Raw genomic sequence first — 16,038 nt, 5'->3', positions numbered from 1 at the left:
AGCCTTTGGAAATGCCCTTATGTTGGCATCAGTAACAATGAGGAGTGTGATGGTAGTTTTGTTGCTGTTGAATGCTCGGGTAGGTAGTATTTCTTTAAGTATATATATATATAAAAATATAAATGTTTTATGTTTGTATTGCTGTCATCTAAGTTCAGATGTGAATCTACACATTGCTGATGCCAAGCTTTTTACCACAGGAGAAGTTAAACTGAATTTGAATCTGAATGGACAGCGTGATGTATGTGCTGGTGTGGTGGAGTTCTCTACAGCCAACGGCATCATTGGGGTCTGTAATGATAACTCTAGTAAGTGGACAAAAATAAGAAGTTTATTTTATTTGGTGTTTTTTCTTTATTGACCAAAATATGAGAGAGAATTTCTAAATGTCATTGCATAAAAAAAAAAAAAAAAAAAAAAAAAATGCACTTTTCAGAGCCATCTTTTGCAATGACTTTTAATCAACTGATCATTAATGGATTGATGCAATTGAAGTAAATGATTTGTAATTATTATTAAGTATTAAAAGTGATAACAACTACGGTAATCTTCAGCTGTTGTTTAAGAATGTTGTATATGTAAAATTATTATTTAAATCCCAATGTCCTTTTTAGTGAAATGTAAATATTAATTGTTTATATGTTGATTATATTTATTTGAATATGTAATTGTTAATAAATAATGGAACATTAATACAAATGGAGTAATATGCAGTTTTGAAAAGGTAATTCTTGAAAAATGTTCTAATGCAAACAATGAAGTTTGAGTTTGATGTTTTATACGGTGATACATACAGTATTTTATCAGAAATAATGTGTTTGATTGTTCTTCACAGTTTAACAAATTAAACCAAATACATGCAAGCAAATGATGCTCTGGAACTCAGAGCCATTTTTGTAATAATTTTTAATCACCTAGTTAGAACATCTTTCAAGCAACTTAACATTTACATTTTTTATGCAACCTCAAACAAAGTTAAGACAGACTACTATCCACGGAACGCCAATTTTGATTTCATGTCCTTTAATAATGGTTTCTTCTACATTTTTGATGTCATTTTTACATTTGTAAATTCGTTTTTGACAGTAGATTATTTGAGAAAAGCTTTAGTATTCACAGTGATGCTGAAACTTTATGCATTCATTTTCTTTGTTGTTGTGTATATTTATTTAGCAAACAAGATATGTCAGGAGCTTGGTTGTGGAGATCTTCATTACATTCCCAAGCCTGGAATGTTCAAAGGACAACAGAGCAAACGAAATGTATTTCTTAAATGTGTTGGCAATGAGACGTTCTCTTGGCAGTGTATGGAGAGGTCAGACTGCCAGGAGCGAACCAGTGTGATCTGCAGCAGTGAGTGTATACTATTATTAAACAGCTCTATGGAGTATGTTGTTCTGTTTGGGGTAAATGAAATGGTGCTGAAACTGCTTCTGGGTGATACAATACTTCTCAGTATTTCCTTGTTTTATGTGGGAGGTAAAATGCACATTTACACAGAAATACTTGTATTACACAGATCACAGGAGGTTCAGTCTACGAGATGGCAGCGATGCTTGCTCTGGGTTGGTGGAAGAGAAAACTGTCAAACAAAAATCATGGAATCCTGTTGAGTCAGCAAATGTGAAGCCTGAAGTCATCTGTCCACAACTGAACTGTGGTTCCACTGGAAACTTTACAAAAGGAACTAACATCCTGACGTGCTCAGGTGATGCTGAGTTTCAGCTTTAAATAAAATTACATCAATACATATAAGTATATATTATTAATAGATTTCATGTATTAATAATAGGTAATTATAAATTAATTAATTTGCATGAATACTAGTTAAGAATTACACAAGTTTTTTGTACAATTGTTTAGTGTTAATAAATTGTGTTATTCTATCTCAAGTTAAATGAATACGTTTTAATGTGTTTTGAAATGTGTGTTTGTAATAATTTATTGTTATTATTACAGTTATAGGGTTGACATTGTGTGTTGACATCACAAGTTCAAAGTTAAACTAATGTGAATATATTTCTTGTGAAATATCTATTTTTATTTGTATATATTTATTATATTTATGTACATGTATTGTGGTAAAGAACATCTATAGACTATTAAACAAAGCTTATTTAAAAATATAAAACATTTTAATAATGCATCACATGACAAAAATAACTTTTTTTATGTTTAGATAGATAATAAAGACAACTTTATTTGAAAATGATTTTTAATAGTATTAATTTAATTTTTTTAAATAAATTGAAAAAATAAATTTTTAGACTGATTTTTTTGATGATTTCTTTTTAACATCTAGTTTAACATATGTATTCTTATCTTATAAAACTTTTAATTATAACTACAAATATTTTATTACAATGTATTAGAATTTGTTTCCTTTTTTATGAAGCACTGTAACAATTACATTTGCTGTGTTCACAGACCGCGTGAAACTCCAGAATTTCACAGCAGATTGTTTTGGAGATGTTTCCATTGCTGTGAATGGTATTAAATATGAAGTGTGCTACAGTGAGCAGGATTCGATTGAGTCCCGTAAAAAGATGGGGGCAGTGGTCTGTCGAGAGCTTGGCTGTGGTGAGATGCTGCGTGTAAAAAAGGGCTCCTTTACTTCTAATGGTTTTCTGAGTAATGTTGATTGTCAGGGTGATGAACGGTCACTGTGGCATTGTCTGGCAATTCATGAGAAAAAACAATGCTGGGGAACCAAAGTTATATGTTCAGGTAACTAAGACGGCTTTGCAGGTAATTATAATAAACTCAGAATCTAGGACAACCAGAATCACCCATAACTGATAAAGTCTATGTCATACCAATCTTTTTTTGTTTTTGTTTTTTTTTTATAAACGGCAGGCAGCTTGGATGTGCGTTTGAGTGACGGTCTGGGTCGCTGTTCTGGACGTGTAGAGGTGAAATGGGAAGGCTCATGGAGGCCCATTAGCTCTAAAAGGAACACTATGAATTCAGACGTGGTGTGTCAACATCTAAACTGTGGTGCATCCTCAAAAATAAATAGACAACTTTTCACTGAAGGAGAAAAGACACTGCAATGGCTGTGGGATGTCCAGTGTAAAAGCTCTTCAGCAAAGCTCCATGAGTGTTTCGAGAATACTGGCTTGACACCACTTCAAAATGAGAAAAACATAGAAATCATTTGCCAAAGTAAGACAATTTAATACACACCAATTATACTGCTCAAAAGATTGGAATATATGCAAGTTTATAATGTTTTTAAAAGGAGTCTCTTATTGAGGTTAAATTTATTTGATAAGTAAATGGAAGTAAAATGAGTAATATTGTGAAATAGAATCAAAATTTAAAATAAGTGTTCTCTATTTGAATATGTGATTTATTTCTATAATGGCATAGCTGAATTTTCAACATCATTACTCCAGTCTTCAGTGTCACGTGATCCTTCAGAGATCATTCTAAAAAGATGATTTTCTGCTCAAGAAACATTTCTTCTTCTTCTTCTTCTTAAAAACATTTGTGCTGCTTTTTCTTCAGGAAACTTTGATACACTACCATTTAAAAAAGAAAAACAAACGTACAAATTTATCACAGGAATAAATTACATTTTAAAATATATTCAAATAGGAAAACCATTTTAAATTGAAATAACAAATATTTAATAATATTATTGTTATACTGTATTTTATAATAAACACATCTTTGAGCATAAAACCTCTTTCTAAAACATCTTAATTATTCCTAATGTTTAACCTGTAATGTAATATAATACCAATCATGTTTGGATGTTTTGTTATGTTTGATGTTAAGCTTTTAGGTTTACATAATTTTTAACATGCTTTGCACGATTCCAGAAGTTTTTTTGTTTTGTTTATTTAGTAAATACATCTTAAGTGTTACTCTGTACATGCAGTAACCACAAATCCATTTTATTTGTTCTCAGAGGAAGAACTGAAGTTCTTTGAAGGTGATTCTCCGTGCGAGGGAAAAGTGCGCATCAAGCAATTTGATGATAAGGCTGTCTGGCTGCCTGCAACACCAGAAAAAGCCAATGACACATGCAAAGAAATGCAGTGTGGAACTCTGCTCTCGTTTGAACCGGAGCAAAACACCACAGATGCCAAAGTCACATGTTCAGGTACAGTACATGTGGCACCAGAATTGTCTTATTGTTTTTAACCTACTCTTATAAAAGTAATTTTTTTTTTTTCAAAGTTTAGTTATTTTAAATGATATAAACTTAATAACATGAGTTTTTTTTAAATGTAGTGCCAATTTAATTTAATTGTGTTCACCCTACCTAATATATGTATAATTGAAGTTTGGGTATTCATTTGTGTTAAAACCACATAAATCAGTTTTGTTGACATAACTAACTGGATAGTGGATCTTTAGTTCCTAGAATGCTTAGCAAGGGACTGTATTAGACGAGTAAGTGTTTAATATTCAGTAATGTTGGACATTTAGAGGAGTTTCTTTTGAATATTGTGGTTACCATTGCTTAGGGCTGTGGGCAGTCAGTGAGTAATTGCAATAGTAAAGTCAGTACTTTTCTAATTTTGTTTATAATAATGAATGAAATAGATTGTTTAAACATAAGAACATTAAATACACCTCATTAAATTCATATATATACATATTAAATTGTTGGTCACATAAAAATAGTTTGACAAACCTACAGTAAACCACTTAAATTGTGTTTTAGAAACTAAATAGATTTATTTTAAATGAATTGAATTAAATTGTGTGTATAAACACAATTGAGTATAGTATATAACCGCAATTTCCTGAAAACATATTATCTTCTGCAAAGATGGATTAATTTTCTAGAAGGTCAAAAGTTACATAGTGTAGCTTTATCAGTTCTGTGTGTAAAAATCCTTGTATTCTTACTGATGTCACATATAGGGTCAAAGACAGAGGAGCCTCGAGTGGCACTTCAAAACTCGTTTGGAGAAACATGCTGGGGAATGGTGAAGGTCTGTGGAGATGGCAAGTGTGGAGGGGTTTGCAGCAACAATTGGAGAACAGATGAAGACTCCAGAATGATCTGTGGGAACCTGGGCTGTGGAAATCCAATTCAAGCCAATTTACCACTTCAGATAAATAATCTACCTGCCACTTACAGTAGTGTGTACTGCTCAGAAAATGTACAAAATATGACCATGTGCAATTTTATTCCCAACAAAAACCCCACCTGCAAACGCCTAGCCCACGTGATATGCACAGGTAATTAAAACAGTCAATTACTTCATTCAAGACTTCATGTTAACTCCCGCTTTATTTATCAGAACTTTGGGCTTGTCACAGTCAAATTGTTCAGGCTTAGAATGTGTTCTGTTCCATGTTTTACACATACTTTAGTTTGGGTTTGAATTGAAGGTCCCCTGAAGTGCCTTGAAACACACAGCATAACTGTATGTGGTGACATAATTTAAACTGAAACAGGAAAAGAGGGCAGGACATATAGAGTAGCCCCGCCCCCTTTTAAAATAGCCAATAGCTTTGGTTTATATCTGCTAAAGTTTTGACTCTGCTTTATATATGCCGACTAATAGATTACCCCCTAGATTCAATATGAAACTCTTAGTAAAACAAAATAGTGTTCATAATAATGCTGAGGCTGTATAGTTGTAAAGGTTTTTTATATATGCAGACTTGCGCATATGATCCGCTCCGTGGAAGTCCAGATCAGACTTTGTATGCTACCGCGGTTTGCGTGAAATATTGTGAAACCAGACCTAAATTGCCCCAATCGAAAGAATATTTACAACTGTCTGAATCGTTCCCTATTACCTACATTGTGCACTAGGAGCCATTCACTCTACAGGAAATAATACACTGTAAACAAGTGACCGATCTCAGCTGGTGCTTCAGCGTCTATCTGTAGTGCAGGGGGCGGGCGCTTCGGATTCTAGAGAGCATTTGATTGATCAGAAGATTTTATAAGAAGATGAAGAACAATGTGACGTAAAAAAAAAACGTTGAGCCGTTTTGGCGGAAATGACGAACTGCAAGCTTTGAATGCTTATATCCTTAGGATAGTGTTATTATTTGCATATTTAAAATTTTACATTGTTGATTAAACAAATTACAGCACATTGTGAACATGTAGAGAAGAGTGGTGGAAACCAAGGACTGTGCAATTCTTTTCTGTGAAACAAAAGTTTAATGTGTTCAGAAAAGTGTGTTCATATATTTTTTGACCATGCTATCAATTATGGAAAATGTCTAGAGTTTTTATGCTATTATAGATTAACAAAAAAATATTTTTGTACCAAGGGGGCATTTTAGCACATCTATGGGGCAAAAGCCCCCCCCCCCCATGTCTGACAAAGCAATTAGCCTTAAACATTTACAGCAAAATCATAGTATAGACAGTTTTTGCTTAAAATTAAAAAGAATATAATCAATAATCATGAATTACGAAATTAAAGAAAGTATTTGAAACATTTTGTTAGCTGATGCTATCTAACTAGCTACCTGAGGCTAACTTGAGGTAATTTTTAAGTATAAAATGCTAATATTTTAAATCAACCAGCTGGTTAGAATACATCTGATGGAAAGAAAAAAGGATTTGATGTTCAAAACAGAATTAATACAGTAACTGCTCATTGCCAGCGGGGGCCTTTTAACGACTGGTTTTTGTTTTGTTTTTTGTTTTTTATTATGTAATTCCGAAAATATAATACTATTTATAATGAATAACACGTAGTCCCTATTTACAGGGATAGGCCCTACTGTTCTCACATAAATAACTATGATGTTCTACAAAACAACAAACACTTTTATTTCTTATTGCTGAAAATTTGATAATTTAATGTGAAATCTGTTTTCTCTCCGGTACATCACCAGTGTAAGCTTCATGGTGAAAACTTCTACATCACTCTCGTCAACGCTGTCCATAGTTACAATAAAAATGTATCATGACTTTATCTTGTGGTTATTTTGGGAAAAACAATAAGGGGGCGTTTCCCCCCACTCTATCCTAAAATATGTGAAAATGACAATGTTTCAAAAAACTTACAACGTAAACCAAAAATTTGCAATCGATATGTCACTATTCAACAATTTCTCTGGGACGCTGAAATTAAACTGTGTAGGAAAGTTTTTTGACTGTACAGAGCACAGTATATTTCATGTCAACTGTTGTTTAGTTTAAGACTGGTTTTAAAAAGAAGCTCCTTACCCTTTCTAGAGAATTATAAGTGTGATATCTTCTCAAACCCATGACTAAAATGGGCCTAAAATGGGTTCCCACAAAAAAAGAAAATTTGCTGAAAATGTACTCACCCTCAGGCCATCAAAGATGTGGATGAGTTTGTTTCTTCATGGAAACAATTTTCTAAAAATGTACCATTTTTGTTGAGAGTTGCGTTAGTTCAGTCAGGCCACGTTAGTCAGCTGTTCCTGACTTGTAACAATCCAGTCTTAAAACCTATCACATGCGGTCTATTAATTCCCATTCTTCAGCGTCTCTTCCATCGCATCGCTGCTTGCAATTAACTGATTGCATAGTTGCTTGCAAATCAAACTGTTGCAGCTTGTTTCAGAACACCTGAAATCCGCATCTAAGATAAGCGAATGCTCTTTGAATCCATATCACTATTTATATTGCCTGGTGGTTAACATTGTTTTGCATCAGTTGCAGGAGCAAAATATTAGCAGCAGCATTTATACATCTGTGTTCATACACCTGGAGCTATACGCAGTTAGAGCATGTAATCGCTCTGAGGACACGCCGATAAGGCCATGAAAACAGTGTTAAATGAGACCAGCATTCTCGTGTAGGCATTTCAACTGGGGTTCGCTGTATTTAGCGGTGTAATTTCAGTGTCACTGGTGTTTATGTGTGCGGTTGTTTCAGATGCACGCAGCGTCAGAAGCACGCATTTAGGGAAGGGATACAGCTACAGGAAACCAAAAAAAAAAAAATTTCTACCAATTAGATTGCATTTTTATTAAAGTCTACACCTACCCCAACCCTAAACCTACCCTTACAGTAATGCAGATACATTAAATGTTGTTTAGCATAAGAAAAAGGATGCGATATTGAACCCGGGTAGGAAAATCTGATAATATTACTTTTTTTTTTTTTTTTTTTTTAAGGATTTTGCTTAAGGGAAAAATACCCTTTAAAATGCAATATGAGTTTATATTAGTTTGATTTTGTCAACTATCTTTGTCTGAGTTGCAGGTCCGGTGTTGGGAAGGTTACTTTGGAAATGTTATAGGTTACAGATTACAAATTACCTTATTTTAAAATGTAATATGTAGTGTCAACTGTTTCAAGTGACTAAGTAATGTAACTGATTACATTTGATTACTTTTTGATTACTTTTCTAAATTTCTATTGTTTTCAAATTTTGATTATTTTGAATCATTTAAAGCAGGCAGTGTTAATGTTACAGTGGTACTCAAGACTGATTACTCTCAGATTTCAGAATCCTTCTTCACTTGAATTAAGACTATAATTTAATTGTAAAGTACAAACACCTCAAAATAGGACTTTAGCAGCTCTTTTTACTTTGCAATATTTTTTAGGTTAAATACAGATTTAAAATCATAAGATATAGTTTAATAGCTGTGATACTGTTTTTGAAATCAAATTTTTGCATAGCTATGACAGGAAACATTGGCATCTAACAATGCCTTGGAAAAAAGGCAGTTAATCTAAAAATAAAATAAAATAAAATAAATAATCATTTACATAAACCAAAATAGGAAATAAAACCGTTTTGGAATAAGCATGTGTCATATTCTGTGTCTTCAACTCCAGAAACATTGGTGTCTCATATTTTAAATATGTACAGTATATGTGTGAAAATATTCAAATGTAACTCCCTTTGTAATCATTAACAATATAATAATTAACTGTCATTTAATTACAGTTTACATTACATTAACAGATTGCTACATTTATTTTGCAATTACATTACGTAATTTAGACATGTAACTAGTTACTGCCCAACACGTCCGCCAGCGAATGTCAAAAGCTGACCAAATCCGGACGTCCTCCGAATGTCCGCCAGCGAACGTTATAAATCGGTCGTACTGCGGACCTAAGCGGACATTCGGAACGTCCGGGGGACGTCCCCTGTTTGCTGGGATGGATACTTGTGTGAAACCGGCAGGCTTACAGTTAATTATCAAGCAACAGAGCATCCTCATCTTTCCCCTCCCCCGCATTTAAAAGCATCGCAAAATTGTTAACTTTCCACAGGTGTGCTTGAAGACATCGTTCTTTCAGTGTTTGTCCGTAGCAGTGACGTCACGCACCATCAGTAGAAACATAATCATTACACTACTATCATTACTACGTTTCCCCTTTAATGGTGTATAAAGTTGTGTGAAACTCGTGATTCTTTGTTGTAATTGGTGCACTATCACTTCTGTCATTCTACCTTTCCCCGCCCATCATCTACTGAGTGCTTGTGTCCGCTGCAGCGAGAGAGCTCCGCTCAAATGCCACCATTTGAGTTGAGAGCTGATCGCCAAAGCAAGGGAAACCTCCCCCACATTAGGCACTGTTTTAAATTACACCAAACTGCAGAAAGCAAAAAAGTGTGATCCACCAGCTGCGCACAAGAGCAGAGTCTCCTGTACAGCGCTGCGATTGCACAACAATGTAAAGTGATAAACAAGTTGCTTCATTCATTGAGATGTGACACAGAATTATTGATATTGTTGTGTGGTGTGACATATGAGAACATTATAGGTTCTATAGTGTTGCTGGCTGAAAACATACATGATAATGTTAACTGCATGAAGAGGTAAACTGGAAAATGCCAACAAGCCTACATAGTTAATTCAGCAAGGGGAATCAATTTTTTAACATTTGTTTCTTAGCTGAAAATCAGTAAATTGTGCTTAATTTAGTACACCAGCTTTCTCCATTCTAATGTGTGTTATTGTATAATTAGAATTTTATCTTCTATGTCCACTATTTCCCAGTCTCTACTGTAATGTCAGTGTCTACAAATCACAGAATGTACAGTGTTGCCGACATCACGTTCCCATTCTGATGACTATTACTATTTAATGTGATAAAAGTAATCGATTTAACACGTTTACATGTTAATCCTGTTACAGGATTTTAATTGAATTCTGTTTATAAAAGGTTATCATACCCCTCTCAAAATGATTACCATTTCAGTTTAATGCATATTACATGCTCCTTGTGCCGCATCAAGGGGTCATATGCTTTCCCCTTTACAATCATACATTTGCTTTAAAGGGGGTTACAATAGTGTTTCATGGAATCAGAGTTGTTCACAGTGTTAAAGAGATGAATTTTCGTGCTAATCATGGCCAATTTGGATGAATGGAGAATTTCTGTGCCGAAAATCTTACTTCTGGGTGGTACAAGTTTCGGCCGGTTTTTTTTTTTTGTTTGTTTTTTTTTCGATCATGGATCTAATGATGTAGACCAGGGGTGGGGAACGTTGATCCTGGAGGGCCACTGTCCTGCAAAGTTTAGCTCCAACCATGAAAAAACAAAAACCTACCTGTATCCTGAAGACCTTGATTAGCTTGTTCAGGTTATTTTGATTAGAGTTGGAGGTAAACTCTGCAGGGACACAGGCCCTCCAGGATCAACATTCCCCACCCCTGACGTAGACGATGGTATAACTTCTTATGAGCATCTCTTTCGGGAAAGAAAGGGGAGGGTGTGGGGAGTAAGGTGGATGTCTGCGGTCTTGGGTGACGGGATGGGGGGCTTATGATATTAGACTTCGTAGTCTATTATAAAAGATAATGGATTTCAAACCTTAACCAAACACATTTTTATTCAAAGATCAACCATCTGTCATTACTCTTTAGTCTGCCACAAGAAACAACAACATTAAAATTATGAACTCAAATGTTATTGTAAAAAGAAAACAAAAACAAACAATAACTGTTGTAACAGTGTGTAAATAAGACCTTTCTGTAACGCTAACGCTAATGTGCTTATACTTTTTTTTGTACACAGTGCCGCGAACTGTCAATCACTCCTGTACGCGTGCATCACTGTCCTCCTCGCAGCTGCAGCAACTTGAGCTCTCTTCATCAAGCTTTAAAAGAAAAAGGGGACAAAAAGGTCGTATTGTCTTTGTGCATATAGATTAATTAGATAAATGAATATTTAAATTCGTGCCTAGCTGCCTACAGTATTTTTTTAGAACTTGCTGCAGCCAATGAGCAGCCGGCGGGGGCTGGTTGCAGGACTACTCAACCTCCGCAGACAGTCTTTAATGTTTATCAGACACTGCTCAAGATTTTGCTTTAGTATAATTTTCGGGACAATTAGGGCCAGATTCGGGATTCGGGACAACAGTTTAGATTTCGGGACTGTCCCAAATTTTTCAGGACGTCTGGTCACCCTACCTGAAAGAGCTGCTGCATTACTTCATTAGGATGAGTCTGACCTGCAGCTATATCTTTCAGGCTTGGTGGGGTGTCAGACAGTGACTCTTCTGATTTTGACCGTGTTGGTTTAGGTCTCAAGAGTGTAAATCCAGGAGAGCATATTTACGTGTTGTTCACTGTATTTGAATTTTTATTTTGAACTCCGGCCACGTTGAGTTGTTATTGCCAGCGGCAAAAGCGACGCATGTACTTTCACTTGCAAAACTCAAGGGTGTATGGGTAATGTAGTCTCTGCTCTCGGTGGGACGAATTAGGAAGCTTGCATTGTGAAGGGCGCTCTGAAAAGCGGCAGCGCAGGCAAAAGATTAAAACCTCTATTAAAACAGATGTCCAAATGAGCGTACTGGTACGCTAAAAGCACGTTCTGGGCGCACGGAGAGGTGGTGGTACGCTCAAGAGCTATATTTGGAAGTGGCAGTACTGAGTACAGGTGCATACTGGCCCACTTAAAGCACTGACTTGACGGAAGTGGTCATGATTGAAACATCACTTGCTCACCATTGGATCCTGTGTAGTGAATGGGTGCCATCAGAATGAGAATTCAAACAGCTGATAAAAACATCACAATAATCCACAGCACCCATTCATTGCAAAGGATCCATTGGTGATGTAATAGAAAATTTCTCCAGATCTGTTCCCATGAAAAACTACTCCTTTATTACACTACTCAGGTGAAAAAAGAGTATACTTGAATGCTGTACTTGTATATTAAAAAATATATTTATACTTAAATACCAGCAAGTACATTTACCGTACATTCTTTTTTTTTTTTGTGCTAAATAAAATTGTGAAAGTTATATACTTAAAATACACTAATTTAAAGTCTATTTTTACTTCAGTTTGCAAATTGCTAAAGTATGCCAAATACTACTTATATAAAAAAATATTTTTATTGCATTGAAATAAAGTATACTACTGCAAAAATATTCAGAGGACTTCTATTTCTGTATTTCTAATAAGCCTGCTTTGAATGAATTAAAAGTAGTTCACTTTTACATAGTTATCATTTAAATTAAATTGATTTTAATTAACATATATTAGTAAAGTAATAGTTAGGAGGGTGAATAGATTCTAAGCAAATTTTCATTCTGAGGTGAACTATTCCTTAAACACAGTTTAAAATTCCATTCAATGAACATTTATTTGATATACTCTTCACAGACAGCATCAAAGCTAGACTGGAGGATCCAAGAGACAAATGCGCTGGAAAAGCATCACTGTTTTACGCTGGGAAGTGGACACCTATCTGTAAAGACAGTCTTGATACAAATCTTAAAAATTTGATCTGCAAGGAACTATGTTGTGGCGAGAGCATAAATGACCAACATGATTGGATTTCACTAGAAGAATCTAAATCTAGAGGACTATCAGGAATTAAATGTCTGGATAATGCCAACTCTGTTTCCGAATGTGACCTCAAAGAGGTTTCAGAGAAAGAATGTATTGATGGCTATCTGAAATGCTCAGGTACTCACCTTTTTAATTTTGTGCAGACTTGAACACATTTTTCTTGTGATGGAAATTTTTGTGATCCCAACTAAGTTTTCTCTTTCTTGCAGTCTGGTTTGTATCCTTTTGCGAACAAAAAGTACCAACACTTTAGCCAAAGTTACCATATTTTCCGCACTATAAAGCACACCAGATTATAAGGCGCACCTTCAATGAATGGCCTATTTTAGAACTGTTTTCATATACAGGGCGCACCGGATTATAAAGTGCATAGAATAGAAGATACTACTGTCAAACTTTTGACTGGGTTTGTGTTATGCATCCACTAGATGGAGCTGTGCTAAAGGGAATGTCAACATTTTGACAGCGCGCCTTGATCCATATATAAGGCGCTCCGGATTAGAAGGCGCACTATCGTTTTTTGAGAAAATTAAAGGCTTTTAAGTGCGCCTAATAGTGCGGAAAATACGGTAGTTTACATATTGCCATAACAGATGCATATGAACAAGGTGACTAGATGTCTATCTGAATGTGATAATAATCATAACAGCCCACTTGTTTACTTGAGTAACAACCTGAAGTAATCATAAATCAAATGTGCTTTGCCTTTGAGTTTTCCTGATTTGCACATGAAGAACCAATTATTAGAGATAAATTATATAATAATGTCATCTTTGCCAAGAAGGTTTGGTTCACCGTTGCAGTCAGAATAAGTCACCTGCAGATAATTAAACTTTTTTAGGGTTTGTCAGATGCGTAGGGGAATTTTTACCACACTCTCTAAGTGTAGTTTCTGCAAGTCCTCTGACCTTTGACCTCTGCTCCTGCACATGTGATACAAGGTTTTTGATATTTCTGCCCTTTATGTAACAGCATGGAAACGATTGCTCCTCTATAATAAGGAAGGAGAATGCAGTGGTCCAGTATATTGTCTGCAAGATAAAAAAACCACTCAAGTCAGCATAAGTGGATGGGGCAACGAGACAAGACAAAAGCTGTGCGAGTATCTACAGTGTGGAAACATATCACACATCCCTAAAGACAATAACACAAACACAAACGAGTGGTGGAACAAGACCTATAATTCCTCAGGGAAGGAGAATATTTGGAAATGTGAGAGCAAAGATCAGCCCGTCCAGAATCAACAGCAGTTAAACATCAAGTGTGACCGTAGGAATGATCTCTTTCTTCCTTTTGTTAGCATCCCTAACATTGTCAACTCTAATTAAAGTAGATTAACAGAATAGATATATAGATTAAAAAATGGCATTGCCAATTTAATTCTGAATCATTAATACGATTACAATTTTTATTCATCTTTTGAATTAGTTTTTATTTTTATATTTTCTTTATATTTCATAAAACATTCTTTAATTATTTCAGTCAGTTGTCAAGACAACTCTATTAAACCACATACAAAAAACAAAAACAAAAAAAAAACTAAAATCCCACATACACATATAGTTTAATAACAAGTTGAGTTTTATAGACCTTAATGGAGAAACACTTATTTATTTGTTGCAAATTAATTATACTTTATATGGAGACATTTCAAGAAACGTTACTAGTTTTTGAAACTAATATAATAAAACAATAAATAATAAAAAACTCTAATAAATTAACTAATTATTTTTATAGAAACATAAATAGAAAAGCATATATTTTCCCAGAATGTTCTCAAAGTGTTTAAAATTGACCCTAACAACATGGCAGCATTTTACCATTTATTTGAATATCCTTGGTTGCAGTTCAGTCATTCTCTTTTAATATCCTGAAGTGAAACAAACAGGAGTCAGTTCTTAAATGATGATTTTTCTCAACCCTGCACAAAGAGTAATACTTGACTCACATTACAGAAATATCTGATTGTCTGATTTCTCTCCTCTCCAGTTAAACCTCCAAAAATGATGCTCTCAAAAAACTGCACAGGCGAGGTGCTCATAGATGAAGAGCATGTTTGTGCATCCCGGTGGGATGATGGGATGTCCAACAAGTTATGTGACAGCCTCAATTGTGGTAAGGCACTCTACAGCTGGACCACAGAGTCCAGAGAAAAAAATACTTGGCATTTCAGCTGCACAGGCATAGAGACATCGGTGTGGCAGTGTGGCTCTAGAAAAGACAGCTGTGAGAACATCCTCTCTGTGGCCTGCAAAGGTGAGTCATACACGTATTTCTGGACTGTAATTAAGACTGTTACTGTAGTTAAATCATGAATAGATGTTGAAATGTAGTTCAGTTTGCCTTTTAAATGCCCCATAAGTTTTGTGGCTGTAAGACCATTTCATGTGTCCTCCTAGTTCATGTTTGCAGATAGATGCACGTTATGAAATATTTAAAAGATTAGTCATATAGTCAAATGATTAGTCATATACTAAGCTGTGCTTTACTTTAAATGACAGAAGTTATATTTGTATTGCAGATAGTGTTGAATTCAGCTCCACTGAGAAGTGTGGTGGGAAGCTTGTGATCAAGTATCAAGGGCGATGGGAATATGTCTGTGGAAAACTGACTCTGAATGATAACAAGAAGTTTTGTGATGTGCTTAAGTGCAATGATAGCCGAGAATTGCTGGATGAACAGAACATAGCAAAAGAAATGATGGTCAAAATTGATTGCCCAGAAACCCATTACAACATTTTTCAGTGCATGCACCATCTCAATAACAATAAATGCAGTCATGGACCTGCTGAAATCAAATGTGAAGGTAAAAAACAAAACAAAACAAAAAAACACAGAGATGACATTGACACTTTAATATAGGAAAATATTTTTTATTGTTCTGGGATTTGTTTTGCCACTGCTTGCCTTCTTTCATGTAGTTAAGAAGCTGTGAGTTTACTTTAATAAAGGCTCATGAAAATTCTAACCTATGAAACTGTTTCTTTAAAACTGCAGGTTATACTCCAAAAGGAGGTAATTCTTCAGTGGGTCTGATATTGGGACTGTTAGGAGCTGTGCTGGGGTTGCTGATGTTGTTTTTAATGTGGAGAAATCGGAAACGTCTACTTTTAGCCTGTGAGTATCACTTGCACCAGAAAGACATTGTTCTGATTCGCAGATAAACATAATTTTTTCATAATGAAGTTACAGCGATATTTGAAAGGTCTTCATGTTTTTAACCTGTTGGTGGCAGTGTTTCCCACTCCTTGTCTCACTACACACACACTACACATCAAACAATAACCTGTAGAATTAATAGAA

The 16,038-nt window shown here is 34.9% G+C and overlaps 1 protein-coding gene across 1 annotated transcript in view; it reads left to right on the top strand.

Annotated features, from left to right (window-relative positions):
• Window positions 1-1,543: 1,543 nt before the first annotated feature.
• The window catches only part of LOC113107917 (antigen WC1.1-like), a 17,872-nt gene continuing 3,377 nt past the window's right edge, over window positions 1,544-16,038 (top strand). The window contains exons 1-10 of the mRNA XM_026270754.1: window positions 1,544-1,565; window positions 2,428-2,727; window positions 2,857-3,165; window positions 3,917-4,111; window positions 4,882-5,202; window positions 12,547-12,852; window positions 13,708-14,004; window positions 14,725-14,991; window positions 15,257-15,541; window positions 15,733-15,852. Of these exons, the coding sequence (XP_026126539.1) occupies window positions 1,544-1,565; window positions 2,428-2,727; window positions 2,857-3,165; window positions 3,917-4,111; window positions 4,882-5,202; window positions 12,547-12,852; window positions 13,708-14,004; window positions 14,725-14,991; window positions 15,257-15,541; window positions 15,733-15,852 (2,422 nt within the window). The remainder of the gene's footprint in view (window positions 1,566-2,427; window positions 2,728-2,856; window positions 3,166-3,916; window positions 4,112-4,881; window positions 5,203-12,546; window positions 12,853-13,707; window positions 14,005-14,724; window positions 14,992-15,256; window positions 15,542-15,732; window positions 15,853-16,038) is intronic.

This window comes from Carassius auratus, chromosome 8 (genome assembly GCF_003368295.1).
Source record: "Carassius auratus strain Wakin chromosome 8, ASM336829v1, whole genome shotgun sequence".
NCBI lineage: Eukaryota > Metazoa > Chordata > Actinopteri > Cypriniformes > Cyprinidae > Carassius > Carassius auratus.
The sequence above is the reverse complement of the archived record's forward strand: the minus strand, read 5'-3'. Positions and strand labels throughout refer to the sequence as shown.